The sequence below is a fragment of the Carcharhinus amblyrhynchos genome, chromosome 21 (assembly GCF_965287045.1).
Source record: "Carcharhinus amblyrhynchos chromosome 21, sCarAmb.v2.hapA, whole genome shotgun sequence".
NCBI classification, from domain to species: Eukaryota; Metazoa; Chordata; class Chondrichthyes; order Carcharhiniformes; family Carcharhinidae; genus Carcharhinus; species Carcharhinus amblyrhynchos.
Window position 1 is genome coordinate 27,295,277 of NC_137344.1, and position 19,543 is coordinate 27,314,819.

At 39.2% G+C, this 19,543-nt stretch overlaps 1 protein-coding gene across 1 annotated transcript in view; it reads left to right on the forward strand.

Annotated features, from left to right (window-relative positions):
• The window catches only part of mfsd11 (major facilitator superfamily domain containing 11), a 31,502-nt gene that overhangs the window by 9,484 nt on the left and 2,475 nt on the right, over nt 1–19,543 (forward strand). Inside the window, exons 5-12 of the mRNA XM_080208881.1 lie at nt 6,595–6,691; nt 9,478–9,536; nt 10,660–10,801; nt 13,352–13,389; nt 16,784–16,849; nt 17,413–17,538; nt 17,637–17,823; nt 19,302–19,437. Coding sequence (XP_080065007.1) covers nt 6,595–6,691; nt 9,478–9,536; nt 10,660–10,801; nt 13,352–13,389; nt 16,784–16,849; nt 17,413–17,538; nt 17,637–17,823; nt 19,302–19,437 — 851 coding nt within the window. The remainder of the gene's footprint in view (nt 1–6,594; nt 6,692–9,477; nt 9,537–10,659; nt 10,802–13,351; nt 13,390–16,783; nt 16,850–17,412; nt 17,539–17,636; nt 17,824–19,301; nt 19,438–19,543) is intronic.

Consider the following 19,543-nt stretch of genomic DNA (forward strand, 5'->3'; position numbering starts at 1 on the left):
GTTCTGCAAGGTGCCTTTTACTTCTATTATTTTAATATGTCTGCCTGGATCTATTCCTCCCTGTTTTGTTTACCATGAGCTCCTTAGTAAGGCAAGAATTGGTTGGATCTCCAATCCCATAATTTACAGGCCTCTTTTAAAGCCTCGTCTCCTCGCCTGACATTCTGTAACTCATGAATACTAGACAATAAATTGGTGTTGATTTTACATTGTTCTTCCAAAATATAAATTTGGTTAAGTCCAAATTACTATTGGTATTCTCCATGCCAAGGATTTTCTAATTGCCTCCTGTGGGATTAGATTTAGATCACATACTTTTAAAAATATTTAAATTCATTTTGCTGTTATTTCATTTAGTCAATTTTTAGGTTTAGGTTTTGAAAGTGTTGGTTAGGTCAAACTATCCCTTGCATGAGCTAATTTGTTGAGGTATACGGATGTGAAAAAAACCCCTCAATTTTCCCTCATTTGTGAATGTGCTTTAGACAAGGTCGTTTTCAAATGTGTAAAACAATTTTTATTTTTGTTTTAAATGCGTTGTTCCAAGTATCCTCATTAGAGCCATATGCTCTCAGTTCCCACATGCCAACGGTAAACTACAGGTTTACAGCTACAGATAAAACTGCAGTATCGTCATTGACAACTGTATTTCTGTAAATTTTTGTTTATTTTGCTGGTAACTACAACTTTCATACTTTTGGCAACATCGTCAAGTTAGATATGTTGGTTGAAATGTTTCATCTATTTCCTTTTTGAGGTCTGTAACTTCCAAATTTTTATGTGTGGCCCCTGGTGTTTGAAGTCTTCACCATAAAAGAACAATTTCCTTGATGAATTCCATTTTTAATCTTAACCTTAGTTAGAACCCTCACTTTTTGTCATTTTTGTTTTCCAAATATATAGAATCTCTGCGGTGCAGAAGGAGGCCATTCGGTCCCACGACTCTGCACCAACTCTGATCGAGCATCCCATCCAGGCTCTCTCCTCCACCTTATCCCCTAACCCTGTGCATTTACCACAGCCAGTCCACCTAATTTGCACATTTTTGGACTGTGGGAGGAAACGAAAGCATCTGGAGGAAACTCACATGGACATGGGGAAGAACATGCAATTTCCACACAGTTGCCCAAGGCTGGAATCGAACCCTGGTTCCTGGTGCTGTGAGGCAGCCATACTAACCATGTGCAAACATGCCACCCAGTTTTCCTATTAGGCGAGTTTTCTTATTCTTCCCTTAATTTATTTTGTGGATATCTGGGAGCTTAAGTGCATGCAACTATGCAGTTTCTGCTGAATTGCTGATTTCCCCAGTATCAAGGTTCCTAATACAGCCCTACTTTTGGGGGAAGACAAAATGGATTATTCAAGTCACTGTGAAAAACTTAATCTGCCAAGCATGATGTTGTCACGTGCATTGACTTTCCAACTGAGAAATTTATAATCATAACAAAGTGGGTGAAAATGAAACCTAGCATAAATATTTCAAACCATATCAGTGGAGCAATAAGGAGTCTGTTTTTAGTCTAAATGACTTGTTTGGGTACTGGTTTAATTTCCCAACAAAGTTTGAACAGTTTTTTTTTAAAGAGAAGGAAAGAGTGCAGGTGTTGGCACTGAATTGCTCTCTCAGCTTTCAGCAGTTGATCTTAGCTATGTAGGTGACAGCCTTGAAGCAGTGGGCCTTGATTTGGGCCTTTGATTTTAGGCCCATGTGGCCTAAAAAACAGAATAATCTAGCTAATGTTTTTCTTTGATAAAAGAAAATTAAATACAAAAGATTTCCCCCCTGGACCAATGGAGTAATTGTAAACCAGCTCTTCATTACTAGGTTTTAGAGCTTGCTCTGCTGAACACTGAATATCTTCCCCTCCATCACAACAGTATTAATCTGAATCATGGAAATGTTACATCACTGAAGAAGGAGGCCATTCTACCCATTATGTTTGCACCAGTATTATGACTTGGTGCTGTTCTCCTCCTTTTCCCCATACCCCTGCACATGATTTCTCTTCGAATATTAATGCCCGGAGAGTGATTTACACTCATGCCTCCTGAGGCGTTGCCTTAGAACACTTAGCCATCCTGATTCTATAACAGTTGTGATGATCACCATTACAATACTAGCTTTCAATGCCAGATTTATTAATTGTATGGTACCAGCTGCTGCTCTGAAGTTTGTCTGAACAATTATTGTCAATCGGACCTGGAATTAATTAAAAGTATATGTACTCCCAGATTACTCTTAGTGCATTGGCATGTACCCCTCTACTGCACTCCCACCCTCCTGCAGTTCCCACTACCACCCAACTCCCTTAATTTTTCAGAACACATGACACTCTGTCCTGATTAACAAATGTCAATTGTTGCAATATAAAGCTAATTATGCAGAACTGTTGTACCTTGACCTCCTAACTCATGAGTATTCCACATGCACATCAGTCTGAAAGTGCTCCATGTTAACTTGCAAAAGTACTGGGACAACATTTTGTAAAATCTTCAACAAGTTACATATATTTCAGTAATTCATAAACTATGATCACTGGAATATTTTACAAAAAATATGTGGCATGGTGGCACAGTGGTTAGCACTGTTGCCTCACAAGCTATTTGATTCCTGGCTTGTATCACTGTCTGTGTGCAGTTTGCCCATCCTCCCCATGTCTGCCTGGGCTTTCTCTAGGTGCTCCGGTTTCCCCCACAGTCCAAAAGACATACCGGTTAGGTGTATTGGCCATGCTAAATTCTCTCTTATTGTACCCGAACAGGCACCTGATTGTGGCGACTGAGGGATTTTCACAGTAACTTCGTTGCAGTGTTAATGTATGACTACTTATGATGCTAATAAATAAACTTAAACCTAAGATCTCTGTTAGAATAATAAAAGAGAATATACAATAATAAAAAGGGAATATCCTGAACATACATAGCAAGAGTGGCAGCATTTGTGTAGAGAGAAACAGAATTGATGTTTCAGTTGATTACCAGAACTGGAAATAGTTTGAAATGTACTAGGTTTTTGAGCAGGTGAAAGGGGGGAGGGTTTCTATGAACAACCAGGAAGATCTGGGCAACAAAAAAGATTAAATGTCAAAAAGAGTTGGTGATACATGTCCAAAGGGAATGCTAATTAGTGAAGTAAAGAAACAAAAGATATGTCTAGAGGAGATGCAGATGGTAAAATGAGGAACAGCAGAAAAAAAACAGGAGCAGGACCAAAACATGCAAAGAAAAGTGTACTTTGGAGTCAGCAATATGTATTACTGCCTACTGGTTTCCGTTTAATTGATGGGTCAGGACTAAAGGAAATGATAATGGGATAAACAACAAAACAAACTCTATGACTAGAGGAGTTATAAAAGGCAAAATGATGACCAAACACAGATTGATCACTTTTTGTGGAGCATCATTTATCAATCTGCAAGTGTAATTGTGAGTTTTAGATTGCCAAGTCCTTACCTGGCTCTCAATCTGATCTCTTTGTCCTTGGCCAATTTCAAATAAAGCTCAATGAACATTTGAGGAACAGAACCTCATTTTTCGATTAGGCACGTTACAGCCTTCCTGTCGTCTTTAACTAGTCTGACCTACATGTGACTCCGTATCCACAGCAATGTGGTTGACTGTCAGCTGCCTTCTGAAATGGCCCAGCAAGCCACTCAGTTCAAGGGTGACTAGGGATGGGCAATAAATGTTGGCCAGCCAACAATATCCATGTCTCATGAATCAATTTAAAAAAAATTAAGTTCAGCAATTTCAGACCATAACCTTGGGCCTCCATTTTGTTTTCTCTTGTGTTGCACTTGATTTTTGCTTTCAAACGGCAGCTGATCATCATTCTGTATTTTTTTTTGTTTTTATTCCAATTCAATCAAATCAAGTCCAATTCAGAGTCTCAACAAGTTGAGATCCAAGCTGACAAGACAGGGCTCTCAACTCCTGTCTGGGGCTTGATCTACATGATCCAAGCTGATTGGAGTAGGCATAGCACCTCCTCCGAGGCTTGATCTAATTTGCATCTTAGCCAAAAGGCCGAAATGCCGCTTTTAAAAATTGCTTCAAGTAAAGCTAAAATGTAACCTAATGACTTCAACCAAGCACAGCATGTCGATACTACACTTAATCTTATCACTTCCTTTGGCCCTGATCCATCAACTCTTTTATCATTTAATCTTTCCTTTCCTCTATTCTCCCATTTTATCTGCTTAAGATCTGTTTATATTTCTAATTTTTCCCAATCAAAGATCATTTATCCGAAATGTTAACTTTTTTTTCTGTGCTCACAAATGCTGCCTGATGTTTTGTTTCTTTATTAAGCAAGTGCAGTGGCAGGGTAAGGTTGAGAGGAGGGGAGACAAAGAACAAAAGGAAGGGTATGCAGTTGATTGGAGGACCAAGCAGGAATAACGGATGTGTCGAGTATAGGGCTAATGGGAGGACTCTGAATAGTGTGGATGAACAGAGGGATCTAGGTGTATGTGTACATAGATCCCTAAAAGTTGGGAATCAAGTAGATAAGATTGTTAAGAAGGCATACGGTGTCTTGGCGTTTATTGGTAGGGGGATTGAATTTAGGAGTCGCAGCGTCATGTTGCAACTGTACACAACTCGGGTGCGGTCGCACTTGGAGTATTGTGTGCAGTTCTGGTCCCCACATTATAGGAAGGATGTGGAGGCTTTGGAGAGGGTGCAGAGGAGGTTTACCAGGATGTTGCCTGGTATGGAGGGGAGGTCCTATGAGGAGAGACTGAGGGATTTGGGGTTGTTTTCGTTAGAAAGAAGGTGGCTAAGAGGGGATCTTATTGAAACATATAAGATGATTAGAGGTTTAGATAGGGTGGACAGTGATAGCATTTTTCCTCGGATGGAGGAAGCTAGCACGAGGGGGCATGGCTTTAAATTAAGGGGGGTAGTTATAGGACGGATGTCAGGGGTAGGTTCTTTACCCAGAGGGTGGTGAGGGATTGGAATGCCCTGCCTGCTGCAGTTGTAAATGCACCTAGTTTGGGGGCATTTAAGAGATCCGTGGATAGCTTTATGGATGGAAAGGGATTGGTTTAGGTTAGAGGGTCATTGTTTTTTTTACTGGTCGGCGCAACATCGTGGGCCGAAGGGCCTGTTCTGCGCTGTAATGTTCTATGTTCTAATTGACAAGAAAGGCATACGTGAGAGAAATGGGAAAGTAACAGGACAATTACAGAAGCAAAAGATGTGCCTGCAAGAGTTGTCCATGGTGAAATGCAGGATCATTACTGACAGCTGATGTTACAAAAGAAACATGCTGCACTTGTTGATGCTGCAACTGCTGGGCATGAACTTCTCACTTATGGACAATTACAATGTCTGTGATATGAAAACCAGTGACTACTGTCTTCAGTGGCATTGTGTGTAATTGTTGTTTTGATACTGTTAAAGCTTTCCCCAGCACTATCCTTCTTAGGCAGTCTTGCAGGATCAGGGATGACTTGTTTCCACTCTGGTTTGATGGGCTCTGAAATGGATGATCAGTCCAATGTGCCGTGTGCCGATTATGCCACATGTAAGACAGGTGATTTTTGAAGGGTTGGATAGATAATTGTTTTGGTGATTTGTGTACCCTTGCTGATACCTCAACTTCACCTCTGTAAGTTCCCAACAAAGTATATCTGTGTTTGGTGCCTTCCTAAATTATGCTGGATTTTGGTCAATCACAAGCTAGGTCTCTCATGAGTTGACAAGTATGTTTGACCTCTTCCGGGATGCCTTAAGGATACTTCTAAAGCATTTTCACCGTTTTACTAGAAGTCTTCTGTTGTGACCAAGTTCCGAACAGAGCAGTTTCGGTGTCAGGCGTATGACTTAAAAATCCAGTGGGAGCGGCTAGCACCTCGATGCTGGACAAGTTGGCTTGTGAGAGGACGCTGTTATTAGATTGTCCTTCTTGCCTCTGGATTTTAAGAATCTTCAAAGGCACCACTGATGGTTATTGTCTCATGCTTTGAGGTACCTTCAATAGCTTATCCAAGTCTCCAAAGCATATAGGAGCATGGGGGTCACCACTGCCATGTAAACCATGCACATGCAGAGATCCATGTTGAGAACTGCAGTGGACAAGAAAAATGCAAAAAAAGGATGCAGAAGTTATGATTTGAACTTGTTCAACCTGGTGTTAAGTCTGGAAGCCTCCAAAGTGCCCAACTGAAACATTGTTCCTGACTGATACATTGAGTTTAGAACAGTCTAGACTCTAGGAGGCCAGGGCCAAGGACAGCAAAGTCAAAGTGGGAGTGGAGCAAAGATGCAGAACGACAGGTTACTGGAAGCTCAGGGCCATGTCTGCAAACTAAGTCAGTATGCTTTGCAAAGCAGTCACCCAGTCTGTTGTAGTCTCTATGATGTAGGGCCCACCACACTATGAGTACAGAATACAGTACATTGAATTGAAAAGATTGCTGTTTTGGTTGGAGCGATTCGGGCCTAAGTTAGTGAGAAGGAAGGAGACAGAAGTGCAAAGGAAAGAGTATCTCCCATGCTTCCTCAAGAAGGGGAAAGGGTTATTGGCTGAAAAGAGTTGATTGGTAGAATGACTGAAAATTTCTGATCCTTATTTCTTTTCAGTGATATGGACTGCACAAGGCAACTGTTTGACAACAAATTCAGATGAAAGCACTATTGGAAGAAACAGTGGTATATTTTGGGCTCTGTTACAATTTAGGTATTTACTAAAAATTAAGTTTACAAACTACATAACATTACTGAAATCAACTTAGATGAATAAGTGTGTTGTAGAGATACTTAAAGGTTGAAATTTTTCACCTTTTCTATGTTATGCATGCAAGTGCCACTCGTGGAGGTGGAACTTTTAATGTATGCTTGTTGTTGTAATACATATACATCTGTGAATTTACTAATACTTATCTATTAGCTGCTCATTTTTTAACATATTTTCTGCAGCCTACCTTCCCTGGTTCTACCATTCTTAAGTTTTAAAATGTTGTATGTAATAGAACATTTATATTGTGTAATTTGGCTTGTGCGAGAACTAGGAGAGCTATCTCATAGACTAGTAAAGCAATAGCCTGATGTAGTTAGCATTCCAATTTGCTTTCTGACTGATCTTTGCTGATTGGTAATGTTCCTAATGGGCAGTACAGAGCTGGGAAAATTTCTCACAAACACTGATAACAATGACATTTTCACACTGAAAATTGAATGTTTAAGTTCAAAAAGCTCATAAAAGTTATAGAAACTGAAGCATTTAAAAATGCTCCTCAAGTAGTTTTGTAAAAGGAGTTTTTTTTTGGGGGTAGTAGGCGGCATGACAGCACAGTGGTTAGCCCTGCTGCCTCACAGTGCTAGACACTCAGGTTCAATTCCAGCTTTGGGTGACTGTGTGGAATTTACATGTTCTCCCTGTGTCTGCATGGTTTCCCTCTGGGTGCTCTGGTTTCCTCCAGTAGTCCAAAGATGTGCAGGTTAGGTGGATTATCTATGCTAAATTGCCCATTAGTGCCCCAAGCAGTATAGGTAGTGGGATTAGTGGGGTAAATACGTGGAGTTACGGGGATGGGGCCTGCGTAAGATATTCTGTCAGAGAGTTGGTGCAGACTCGATGGGCCAATTGGCCTCCTCCTGCACTGCAGGGATTCTGTGTTCATTAAGTTGATGGTATGGGCAAAGACGATTATTATATAATCTATAGAATTCAAATTCGTACTGTAATTTCTATGTATCTTTGCTAAAGCTGAGGCAGCAAATCCTACAAGAATTTTTGTAAGATAATTTCTTAATCTTAGAATATTTGTGATTTGCTATCCTTCTAAATTCAGGTTCTTATGACATATACTTGATGGTTCTGCTCAGCTATGATGCCTTTTGGTATCTTGGTGTATTTCATAAAACTGAATTGCCTTAAACTGTTCAAATGGTGAACTATTTTGCAGATTACTTGTACAAAAATATGAAGTTGGACTAGGCCTGATGGCATCCATTTTGAACATTTCCAACATCCATATTGTAATCTGATCAAACACTGGAAAATGCATTCTTGTATAGTTTACGATATATTTCTAAATCTATTCTGTTTCCCTTCTTGATGTTTCAGTATGAAAGGCCACACTAATACATGGTTTAAAATGTTTGAGTTGGTGAGCATTACTTTCTATGCTGTAACGCAATTCAAGGAAGAATTAATTTAATGCATTTAACATGGAAAAATATCCTAAAATACTTTAAAGGTGGAATCAGGTGAAAGTTGCAGACAAGCAAGAGACATTGGGAGGGGTGACCAAAAGCTTAGTCAGAGGTGGTTTTAAAAGTGGATGTGATGATGGTGAGAGAGAGGGAGTTAGAGGGAATTCCAAAGTGTGCAGACTAGGTAGTTGAAGACATGACCACCAACTGTTGGCAGCACCCCGGTTAGCACTATTGCCTCACAGCGCCAGGGACTTGGGTTCAATTCCAGCCTTGGGTGTCTGTTTGTATTGAGTTTGCACATTCTCCCTATGTCTGCGTGGGTTTCCTCCAGGCATTCCGGTTTCCTCCACAATCAAAAAAATGCAGGTTGATTGATCATATTAAATGTAGGTTAGGGGTGTTAGCAGGGATAAATTCAATGATTCTAAAAGTGGAAATGTGGGGGTTTGCCAGAATCAAAAAAAGTGTGCTCAGGGGAATGTGAAGATTGGAGAAGGTTAGAAAGATAGAAAGATAGAAAGAACGAGTCAACAGAAGATTTAAATAAAAGGATGAGAATTTTAAACTTGTGGCATTGTGACACTCATAGCTCAGCAAGGGATAGGAGTGGAATTTGTTGCAGGCTACAGGAGCAGAGTTCTGATGCTTATGGAGCTGTGAGGATGACAGACTGGGTGAGAGAGCGTTGTGATTGACAGGCCTGAGGTAACAAAGGCGTAACTGAGGATTTTAGCTGCAGATGGGTCGAGGTAGACAGAAGTGGTTGCTGTGTGTTTTAATTCAAATTGACTTGTTTTTAAATTTTTCAAGTTACCAAACCCTCTGTTATAAAGTCCAGGGGGAAGAAATTTGTGTGAATTTATTTCCCCCAGCAAGCAGTGACACAGCCAACATCATGTTCTTCCTTGATAGAATTGAACTGTGCCATGCAGGGAGCAATCCATGGCATTGTTGTCAGAAAATTAACATAACAGCACAACACAAATAAATCTCTGACCCCCAGGCATCTTGTTTGGTAAGCTCATTCTATTTTTTGTTTCTAACTTTTGTCATTTGCCTGAAGTTCTGGAGGGCAGCTGCTCCATTTGAAACTAGACCCTGTAAGTTACAATGGTAAAATAATGTAAATTCTGGTACAATAAAATTACCTGAATGTTACTTGAAGTTAATTTTGTGTTTTAACCACATCTCGTTTCAATTAATTTTTCTCTTTTAACTATTATTACAGTAATCATAGCATTAGAACTGTTAGTAGCCTGTTTTTATTCAGTATGAAATGTAATATTCCTTTCTTTCCTTCTCCAGTCTGTTATTTGGAAATCTGTATATATATCTTGCCTGGAAGGGAGAAAAGCATATCTCAGGTCAGTTTCATCCAAAGCCTACACTGAGCATATGTAAATAGGAACTAAGCCATAGAAAATGTGTCATTTGCAGAGTATTGGTGCTTAATCATCAACAGATTTAGAGTTTTGCTTGTTTTGGCACTTTATGCCATTTTTATGGTTATGAATTTTAAAAATGTCTTTCTTGAATACTAAAGAAAGGCAAACTTTATTGCATAAAATGCTGCTGCATGCATCACTTGTAACATTTCACAATAGATATTAAAGGAATGCTCTTAGGAATGAATGAAAGGTTCATTATTGATTATATTCATTTGTTATATTAATGTAAACCTGAATTTGTGTTGACACTGCTATGTAGCACTGTCCACCCTCCACAATTTTCAGTACTTGCCATACTTACTGTTTCGTAAAATACATTTTTGCCAGCTTACTGTGACACTATTAGCTTCACTTATGTTGACTCTGACACACTTTTGGATTAACTCCATTGTTACATTGAAGCACAGTTCTTGAACATCCATACAGGAGCATATCAATGAGCATGGGATACAAACAGAGTGTAGTAACTGGTGATGTTTTAAGAAATATGGTGCTGTGAATATAATGAAGGCATGGATTTGATGGCCAAATAGCCGCTGTCTGTGCAGATTAACTGTGATTCTATATTTATAATCTTTAATACCTCAATATATTATGTAATAAGCTGGTGGCTATTGGTTAGCACATATCTTAAAATTTGCAGTCCTATTTGCTTGGTATCTATTAACCTCCTTTGCAATGCTTTCAGTACAATATTATCGCTGCCTGGTAATTTTCAATCTTTTTAATAATGTATTTCCTTTTGTAAAATTATAACATTCTATGATCTTAATTTTGTCTCCATAATTTTGCCTCTATATCAATACTGAGTCCTCCCCTTCAAGCAGTCTAGCTTTCATCTCCATCTCCTTTCTTGGATGTACTTTATTTCCCTTTGCCTTCACTATATCCTGTCTTCACCCACTCCCTGCTTCATAACACAATCTTGCTGTCTTGTTCTTTTCTCCTAAGTTCATAAGTGCGTCATGCTTCCTCTCTTCCTCTGTGTTTTAACAGCTTAATAATTTTGATGCTAAACTTTCTTCTTGGGTCTCCTCAGATCATAACCGGAGGACTGTTTATATTTCACTAACTGTAATTAGTGGAGTTGGAAGTGTCCTATTTTTACTTATAAGGAAACCTGTCTCAGAGGTTTTGTGTACAGAAGAAGACAGATCTGATGAGTGTGAAACTGTTCTTGGGTAAGTTCATTTTTGCTTTCTTTTAAAAGAGTGGAGGCTGTGATGTGCAATCCTACCAATTTACTATGTTGGGAAATTCATCAGCTTAAATTTTCTTTTTTGATTTTGTGTGCATGTACTGGAGAGATTCTATATTGATGTATTTGACGTGTGAGAGTGCAAATCAGGAATTAGCAATTTATTTGACTTTGAGCTTCAAGTGCATATTGTGTAATGTTGAATATTACACAATATATTCAACATTCTCATTAATATACGTATACAATCCTCTCCAAAATATCAGGTGAGAGAGAAAAATATTGATACATGTGGAGCTGGATTGCCAGGGCTTAAGAGCCAGAACGACAAGTTACTGTATTTTCAGCACCACTGCAGTAAACCATCAACTCCCTTTCTATCACAAATCCAATACTGCTGTTCAGTGCTTCTTATATTTGCCTGTATCAATTTGTTCAGGATAAAATAATCAACAGTTCAAATAAAAACAATTTTGGTTACTTTGTTCATTACCAAAGGAGTTTAATTTCTTTAACAGCATATTCATGAACATTAATTTATTGATTGGAACTAATTCCTTCTTGGATACCAACAAACTAATCTCCAGTTTGAACTTATTTTATCTGCATTCATCAATGTTTCAATTTGTATAGCCACTATGGATTAAAGTTAGGATATCTTAAATTTATGTGCCAAAACAGATTAAAGGAATTCATGCAAACCTACGAATTAGGAGAAGGAGTAGGCCACTCAGCCTCTTGAGCCTCCTCCACCATTCAGTAAAATCAAAGCTGATCTGATTGTAATTTCAACCACAAATTCTGCCTACCTAATAACCTTTTACCTACATGTTGATCAATAATCTATTTAACTCTGCCTTAAAAACATTCCAAGATTCTGCTTCCACTGCCTTTTGAGGAAGAAACTCAAAATCTTCTGAAAGAAAAAAAATCTTCTCATTGAGAGACCCCTTCATTTTTAAACCATGACCCCTAGTTCTAAATTCTCCAGTGAGAGGAAGCATACTTTCCACATCCACTCTGTCAGTAACCCTCAGGATCTTAAAGATTTATTTTCTCTAACTCTTCTAAACTCTAATGGATACAAACCTAACTTCTCTAACCTTTTCTCATAAGATAACCTATCTATTCCTTGTATTAATCTAGTAAATTTGTACTGACTGCTTATAATTTTACATCTTTCCTTCAATAAAGGAGATCAATACTTCAATAGTACTCCAGATGTGGTCTCACCAATGTTCTGTGCAACTGAAGCATTAACTTCCTCCTTTTGTAAACAATTCCCCTCACAATAAATGATAACATTTTATTACCATGTACCTGTATACAAGCCTTTTGTGATTCATGCACTCGGACATCCAGATCCCTTTGCTTCTCAGTGCTCTGCAGACTCTTATCATTTAGATAATCTTCTATTATAGTCTTCCTGCCAAAATGAAAAATACATATTTGCCAAATTTTTGTCCACTCACTATCTGTGTCCCTTTATAGCTTCTTTATGTCCACTTCGTAATTTACTTTCCTACCTATTTTGTGTTGTCAGCAAATTTTGGCAGCTGTACCTTCAATATCTTCATCCAACTGATTTATATTCATTGTATAAAGTTGAAACCCCAGTACTGGACCATGTGGTACACTACTCATCACATCCTGTCAATCAGAAAATTAATGTCAACTCTGTTTCCTGCTTTCTAGCCAATTTTCAATCCATGCCAGTGTTTCCCCTACACCATGAGATTTTATTTTCTGCAATAACATTTTGATGTGGCAACTTATCAAATGTTCTTCTGGAAATTTTAAGGACAGTACATCCACGGCATATGAGACTCCTTCAAAGAATTCCAATAAATTGGTTAAATATGATTTCCCTTTCACAAAACCATGTTAATTTTGCCTAAATACCTTGAATTTTTTTCTTTATAACATCTTTAATGGTCTCTAACATTATATGACATATGTTAAGCTAACTGGCCTGTAGTTTCCTGCTTTTTGAATAAACAAGTTACATTTGCTAGCTTCCAGTTTAATGGAGCTTTCCCAGAATCTAGGGAATTTTGGAAAATTAAAATCAGTTAATCCAATCTCATTGCGCAATACCAGGTCTAGTGTAGCCTGTCTTCTGTTTGGCTCCAGAATATGTTTTCTAAAAAATTATCCCAAAAACATGTCTACACTACCTTTGCCAATCTGATTTTTCCAATCTATGTGTAGATTAAAATTCCCCCATGATTATTGCAGCATCTTTCTGACAAGCTCCCATTATCTTCTCATTCATAATCCAACCTATCAGGCAGTTACAATTAGGGAGTCTGTACAATTCAGTGACTTTCACCTCTTGAAAATCTATCCATAATTACACAGAGCAAGTAAGGGTGACATTTTGTAACCAACCAGTCTTGTGCTATGCCCTGCTTCAGATAAACTGATCCAATTGGAGCTCATCTGAATATTAAACATTTATAATAATATTACATGGCTCAATAGCAATTAAATTTATGTGGTGATTAACAAATTTTTTTCACCTTATTTACAGACCTCAAGAACAGCAATCACAAGCAATAGAGGCATTTCGTAAGCATGCTTTTATAGACAAAATTTTAACTGGCGAGAGGGTATGTGGCTACAGGCACAGGCAGGAAGTTAAAACCAAAACATATGCCAGCTTGTCGGAAACCTAACATGTTTCACTCACTTCTGGCTTTTACTGCAGTGCTATTGGAGGGGTGCTGGTATTACCCTGTGGAGATGTTGACTGTCTATGATATAAAGGAGAATTAATTCTGCCGCCAAATATTCTGGCTTTAAGCTGTGCAAAACTCACCAGGGTCAGGAAGACAAGAGTAGAGGGAATGGTTCTTCTGTGAAAATGACAGAGCAAAACTGCATAAGTGCTTCTCACTTGCGTTTCACTGCTCTAAAGGATATTTCCAACTTTTTGGATGTCTTTTCATCCACCTTGGATTTCGTCACTTTGATCTGCACTGAGTTGTGTGATTTCAAGAAATTAGTTATAGCTCTCGGAGCTGCAGAGATCAAGGGATATGGGGGGGGAAGATGGGATCAGGATATTGAATTTGATGATCAACCATTATCATAATGAATGACAGAATAGTCCTACTCCTACTTGTATTTTCTATGTTTCTGTGAGTTCCGAAACACTTTGGCCCCCAGGCCCCCTGCTGGTAGGTCAAATCATTTTACGAGGGTCATATGTCAGGCACGACTGCCAAAATCCTGGCACCTGTTTAAAGTTATTGGCCTCCCCAAACCGGGCAAATGTCCAAAGCTGCCATCAACCTAAATGGCAAATATCAATGCTATCAATGAGCATATTTCAAGGTCGCGTGTTTTTGGGCATTCGATGATGCTAACAAGTGGCATTTGCTCAGCACTTGATTGCTCACTGGGTTCTGCCAGGATCATTCAGCTCCTGGTTATTGATCAGGATGGATTTGTCCTGCTTTTTGTGGACTGGCCATACCTGGGAAACTTTCCACATTGCCAGGTAGATGGCATACTGGAACTGCATGACTCAAAGTGACTTGTTTGGGAACATACATCTTCAGCATTATAGCCAGAATGTTGTCGAGCCATTCTTCAGTCCCATCAGCCATTCTTCGATAGTGCGTGGAGCAAATCGAACTGGCTGAAGACTGGCATCGGTGATGCTGGAGACTCAAGAGAAAACTGAGATCATTGACATAGGCATAGAATCCTACACTGTAGAAGGAGGCCATTTGGCCCATGGAGTTTGCACTAACCACAATCCCACCCAGGGTCTGTCCCCATAACCCCATGCATTTACCCTAGCTAGTCCCCCTGCCACGAAGGGTTATTTAGCATGGCTAATCCACCGAACCTGCACATGTTTGGACTGTGGGGGGAAACTGGAGTACGCAGAAGAAACCCGCACAGATGGGGGAAAATGCGCAGACTCCACACAATGACCCAAGCCCGGAATTGAACCCTGGTTCCTGGTCTGTAAGGCAGCAGTGCTAACCGCTATGCCACAGTGCCATCCTTGGAGATGGCGATGGATCATCCATTTAGAGTTTCTGGCTGAAGATGCTTTCAAATGCTCCAATCTTGTCTTTTGCATGTATGTTCCGGGCTCCCCCATCTTTGAGGATGAGAATATTTGTGGAGCCTCCTCCCTAGTTTGTCATTTAATTGTCCTCCTCCATTCCTAACTGGATGTGGCAGGACTGAAGAGCTTTAATTTAATCCGTTGGTTGTGGGATCTCTTGGCATGGTATCACTCGCTTCTTATGCTGTTGGCATGTAAGTGCCCCTGTGTCATAGCTTCGTTCGGTTGACATTTCATTTTTAGGTATGCTTGGTGCTTCTCTTACGCTCTTCAGTGAATCAGGAGTTGATTTCCCCCAGCTTGATGAGATCTCCTTGCGAGATATGCTGGGCTGCAAAGTTAGATTGTGGTTGTGTACAGCTCTGCTGCTGATGGCCCACTGTGCCTCATGGCTGCCCAGTTTTGAGTTGCTAGATCGCTTAGGAATTTATCCCATTTAGCACAGTGGTGTTGCCGCGCAACATGATGGAGGATATCCTCAATGTGAAGATGGGACTTTGTCTCCACAAGGACTGTGTGGTGGTCACTCCTGCCAATGCTGTCATGGACAGATGCCTCTGCAACAAGTTGAGTGGCGAGGAAAAGGTCAAGTAGGTTTTTCTCTCTGGTTCCCTTACTACCTGCAACAGACAGAATCTAGCAGCGATAAACTTTAGGGCTCGGCTGGTATTGGTGCGACCCTGCCACTCTTGATGAAGGGCATTGAAGTCCCCCACCCAGAGTGCATTCTCTGCCCTTGTTCTCGATGCTTCTTCTAAATGTTGTTCACCAAAGAGGAGTACTGATTCATAAGCTGATGGAGCACGGAATATTGTAATCAGCAGGAGGTTCTTTATCCATGTTTTACAAGATACCATAAAAGGTTCGTGGGGTCCCGAATCAGTGCTGAGAACTCCCAGGGAAACTCCCTCTCTCGTGTATACCACTTCTGGACCTGTGTTTTCAGGTGGACGGTATACTCCTTGGAGTGGTGATGGTGGTGTCTAGTACACTGTTTGTGAGGTCTGGGATGAGTTTGACTATATCAAGCTGTTACTGGACTAGTCTGTGAGACAGCTCTCCCACAAGCCTACAGATGTTAGGGTTTTGCTGGATTGATAGGGCTGAGTGTGCTGCTGTAGTTTCTGGTACCTAGATTGATGCTGCATTGTCTGTTCATTTAATTCCTTGACTTTGTAGCATTTGATACAACTGGTTTGCTAGGCTATTATGAAGGGTGTTAGGATTCACCCACATTTGTTGTGCATCCAGAATCTCACAAGGCAACTGGATAAGGCTAGCAGGTTCCTTTCTCTAAAGGATATTAATAAACCTGATGTATTTTTACTGAAATCAATGATAGTTTCAGGGTCACAATGCTGAGACTTTCAATTCCAAATTTATTAATTGAATCTAAATTCCACTTTTGCCATGGGAGGAGTTGAGCCCGTGTCCCTCCAAGCGTTAGTCTGGGTTTCTAGATTACTCATTCGTTGATATGACCTATATCATCATTTGCCCATTATGTACCAAATGACAGTGTGATATCTAATTTTGTCATTTTATGTCTGAGACCCCTTCTCTAATGCCAATGGCTATTCTTCTTGCGGTCAGCGTGACTATGATTGACCACCCCAGTTCTTTGTCTCTCCCTGGAGTTGTGGATCTTCTGCAAGGAAAGAAAGCTGAGATTTATGAATGTAAGAGATGGAATTAGTAACCGAGTTTAGCAGCTAGGCAAGACCCACTTTTTGCCTGTTTTGGCTCTCCCCACTAAAAGTGGGGTCAGTTTAATCAAAATTCTTGTCTGTGTTTATGTGTAAATAGCTGGTTTTCAATAATTTATTAGATCTATTTGATTTTTTTTGTGTGCTAATGGGAGTTTTCTTTCAAAATTAGGAAGTGCAATCCGTATATTCTTCACCAATGATATGCTGCTGCTAAGTGTTACTATTGCTTACACTGGTAAGATCCTCCCAGGAGTCCGATACATCTATTAAAGGAGTTTGTGTGAATGCAAGATTTCCTTTGTCAATTCTTAAAAATTCTTGATTGCTTAAATTCCGTGGTTTTGTGTGATGCACATAAAATTAACCTCCTGAGTATGATTTTCAATTTTTTAATACAGAGTTAATGACATTTTATCAGTCATTAATAATGTGAAGTTATACCCATTAAAAATAAAAATTTGAAGATGATGTTTCTGTTACAATTTTGTTCCTGTTCATTTTGAAACATCACCATATTCCTGGCAAGAGGACAACTGGGGCAAAACATCCTAGGTCTACAATCATGTAGCATAATCAACCTCTGGAGAGTGCATATGCTCAACTCTGTATTTCTCATCATGTGTTGCTGTGATCTGAAATACTAGTTCTGTTAATTTCCTGGTTGGTTGTCCGGGTGATACAACAGAAAGGCTAATTAATGTGAGGAAGCTGAATGATAAAATTACTTGTGCTTCAGAGTTTAAACAAGAGACCACGCAGGGTTTGAGTGGTGAAAATGCTGAATTGTTTCTTTTCTAGGTTTAGAACTAACCTTTTTCAGTGGAGTCTATGGGACCTGTTTGGGAGCAACAAATCATTTTGGGAATGAAGCCAAGAGCCTGATTGGTTTATCTGGCATATTCATTGGTGTTGGAGAAATCATAGGTTTGTAATCATTTGCTGTTGCATTAATTATTAAATATTGAAATCTGCTTTCAATAAACAGAATTGCATTCACTTAATTTTGTCATTTTTATTTCTAGGTGGTGCAACTTTTGGTCTACTGAACAAATTCCTCAGCAAATATTTCGGCATTGGCAGAAACCCTGTCGTTCTTCTGGGTTTATTAAGTCACATTATAGCTTTTTATCTGATATTCTTGAATATACCAGGGGACGCACCCATTGTTCCTGATGAAGGGACAAATCGAGTTTCTTATTTAATTCCAAGGTTAGTCATGTATCTTGATTTGTGCTTCTGGTTAATTTGAGTACAGTATAAAATGAGCTATACTTGTAACTAGGGAATTAATTCATTTGGGAAGTGAATATTTGAGAAATGTTACTAAACCTAAAGTTGAGAGAACCTGGGGATAAACATTAAACTCAATCTGTCCAGAATGTAATCTACTGGATAAGCATTCAATTTTGATTTTCATGGACTATTATTGGTATAGGTCTCATGTTCTGTTACAAATTGCCCCCTGTGGAAGCACCTGCCTTTTGGCTTCCTTTTCCTGTTTGCCAGAAATAAGTTGGCTTTTTACCTTTCCCAAAATATGTTTGTATGCATTGTGTTTGGGTCCTGGACTAGAACCCCAAGGTACATTGTGAAGCCAAATAAGGCCCCAACATTTTTTCTTTAAATGTGAGGAAAGGATATTTACTTCCAGGAATTATTCCACTGATAAAATACATACCTTTTATAGTCAAACTTAATTTAGTAATGCAGTTTAAATCTAAGCAACTTAACTATTAACAGTTGAACGATATTTCAAAATGAAAAGAAACAAATTTAATTTCTAACTTATCACTTTTCCAGTTCCAAATAAGCATCATTCCTCTTAGAATTAAATGTCTCTTTAAATACAATTAACTATCGTAAATGTACTTGTTATACTGAGGTTAGACAGTCTTGAAGCTTTCAGAAACAAAGTTTCAGAAGCCTGCAAAATCCTTCTAACTTAGAATCATAGAATTCCTTCAGTACAGAAGGAGACCATTCGGTCCATTGAGCCTGCAATGACAACAGTCTCACCCAGGTCCTATCCCTGTAACACTACTAATTTATTTTGTTAATCCCTCTGACACTAAGGGGCAATTTAGCATGGCCAATCAACCTATTCCGAACATCTTTGAAGTGTGGGAGGAAACCAGAGAACCTGGAGGTAACTCCCGCAGACAGAGATATGTGCAAGCTCCACGGACAGTCACCTAGAATTGAACTTGGGTCCCTGGCACTGTGAGGCAGCAGTGCTAACCACTGTGCCACCCTACTGACTTCAACGAGGCTTCAGCTGTTACTGCCCTCTGCAGAAGCTTTTTCTCTCTGCCCCTAAACCTCATCACCACATTACTTTGTCAAACTCTCTGATCTGAAATCCCTGGGGAAATTAAGTAAACAGAAATCCATCTACTTAACATAACCACTTGCATGGTTGAAATGAGTAATAATCCTGCTCACTCAAAATCTGAGCTGCATTCCCACCAGACATGCCAACTGCCTGTAGCATAAAGCTGAATTTTTAACCATTCCCCATAATCATAAAGAAAGTAAATCCATATCAGTTGCAGTGATCAACACAATCGGACTAAACTAACTGAAAAACAATCAGATACTTATATTTTGCCTTTTTTCTTTGACAAAACAGCACTTAAATTTTGTACAGAATTAAAGTGTTAGATATAATTTGTCTTTTTGCTCCACAGCAAGATTATCGCAATGGCTTGCAGTTTGTTTCTGGGATTAGGTGACAGTTGTTTTAACACGCAACTCCTCAGTATTGTGGGATTTATGTATTCTGAAGCAAGTGCTCCTGCGTTTGCTGTCTTCAAGTTTGTGCAAGTAAGAATGAAGAGCTTTTTAGTGCATGCACGTGACTCGAAGGCAACTCAAAACAGTTGAATAAAATTAATTTTAGCAGTATAAAGAATAGTTTAACTTTCATTGT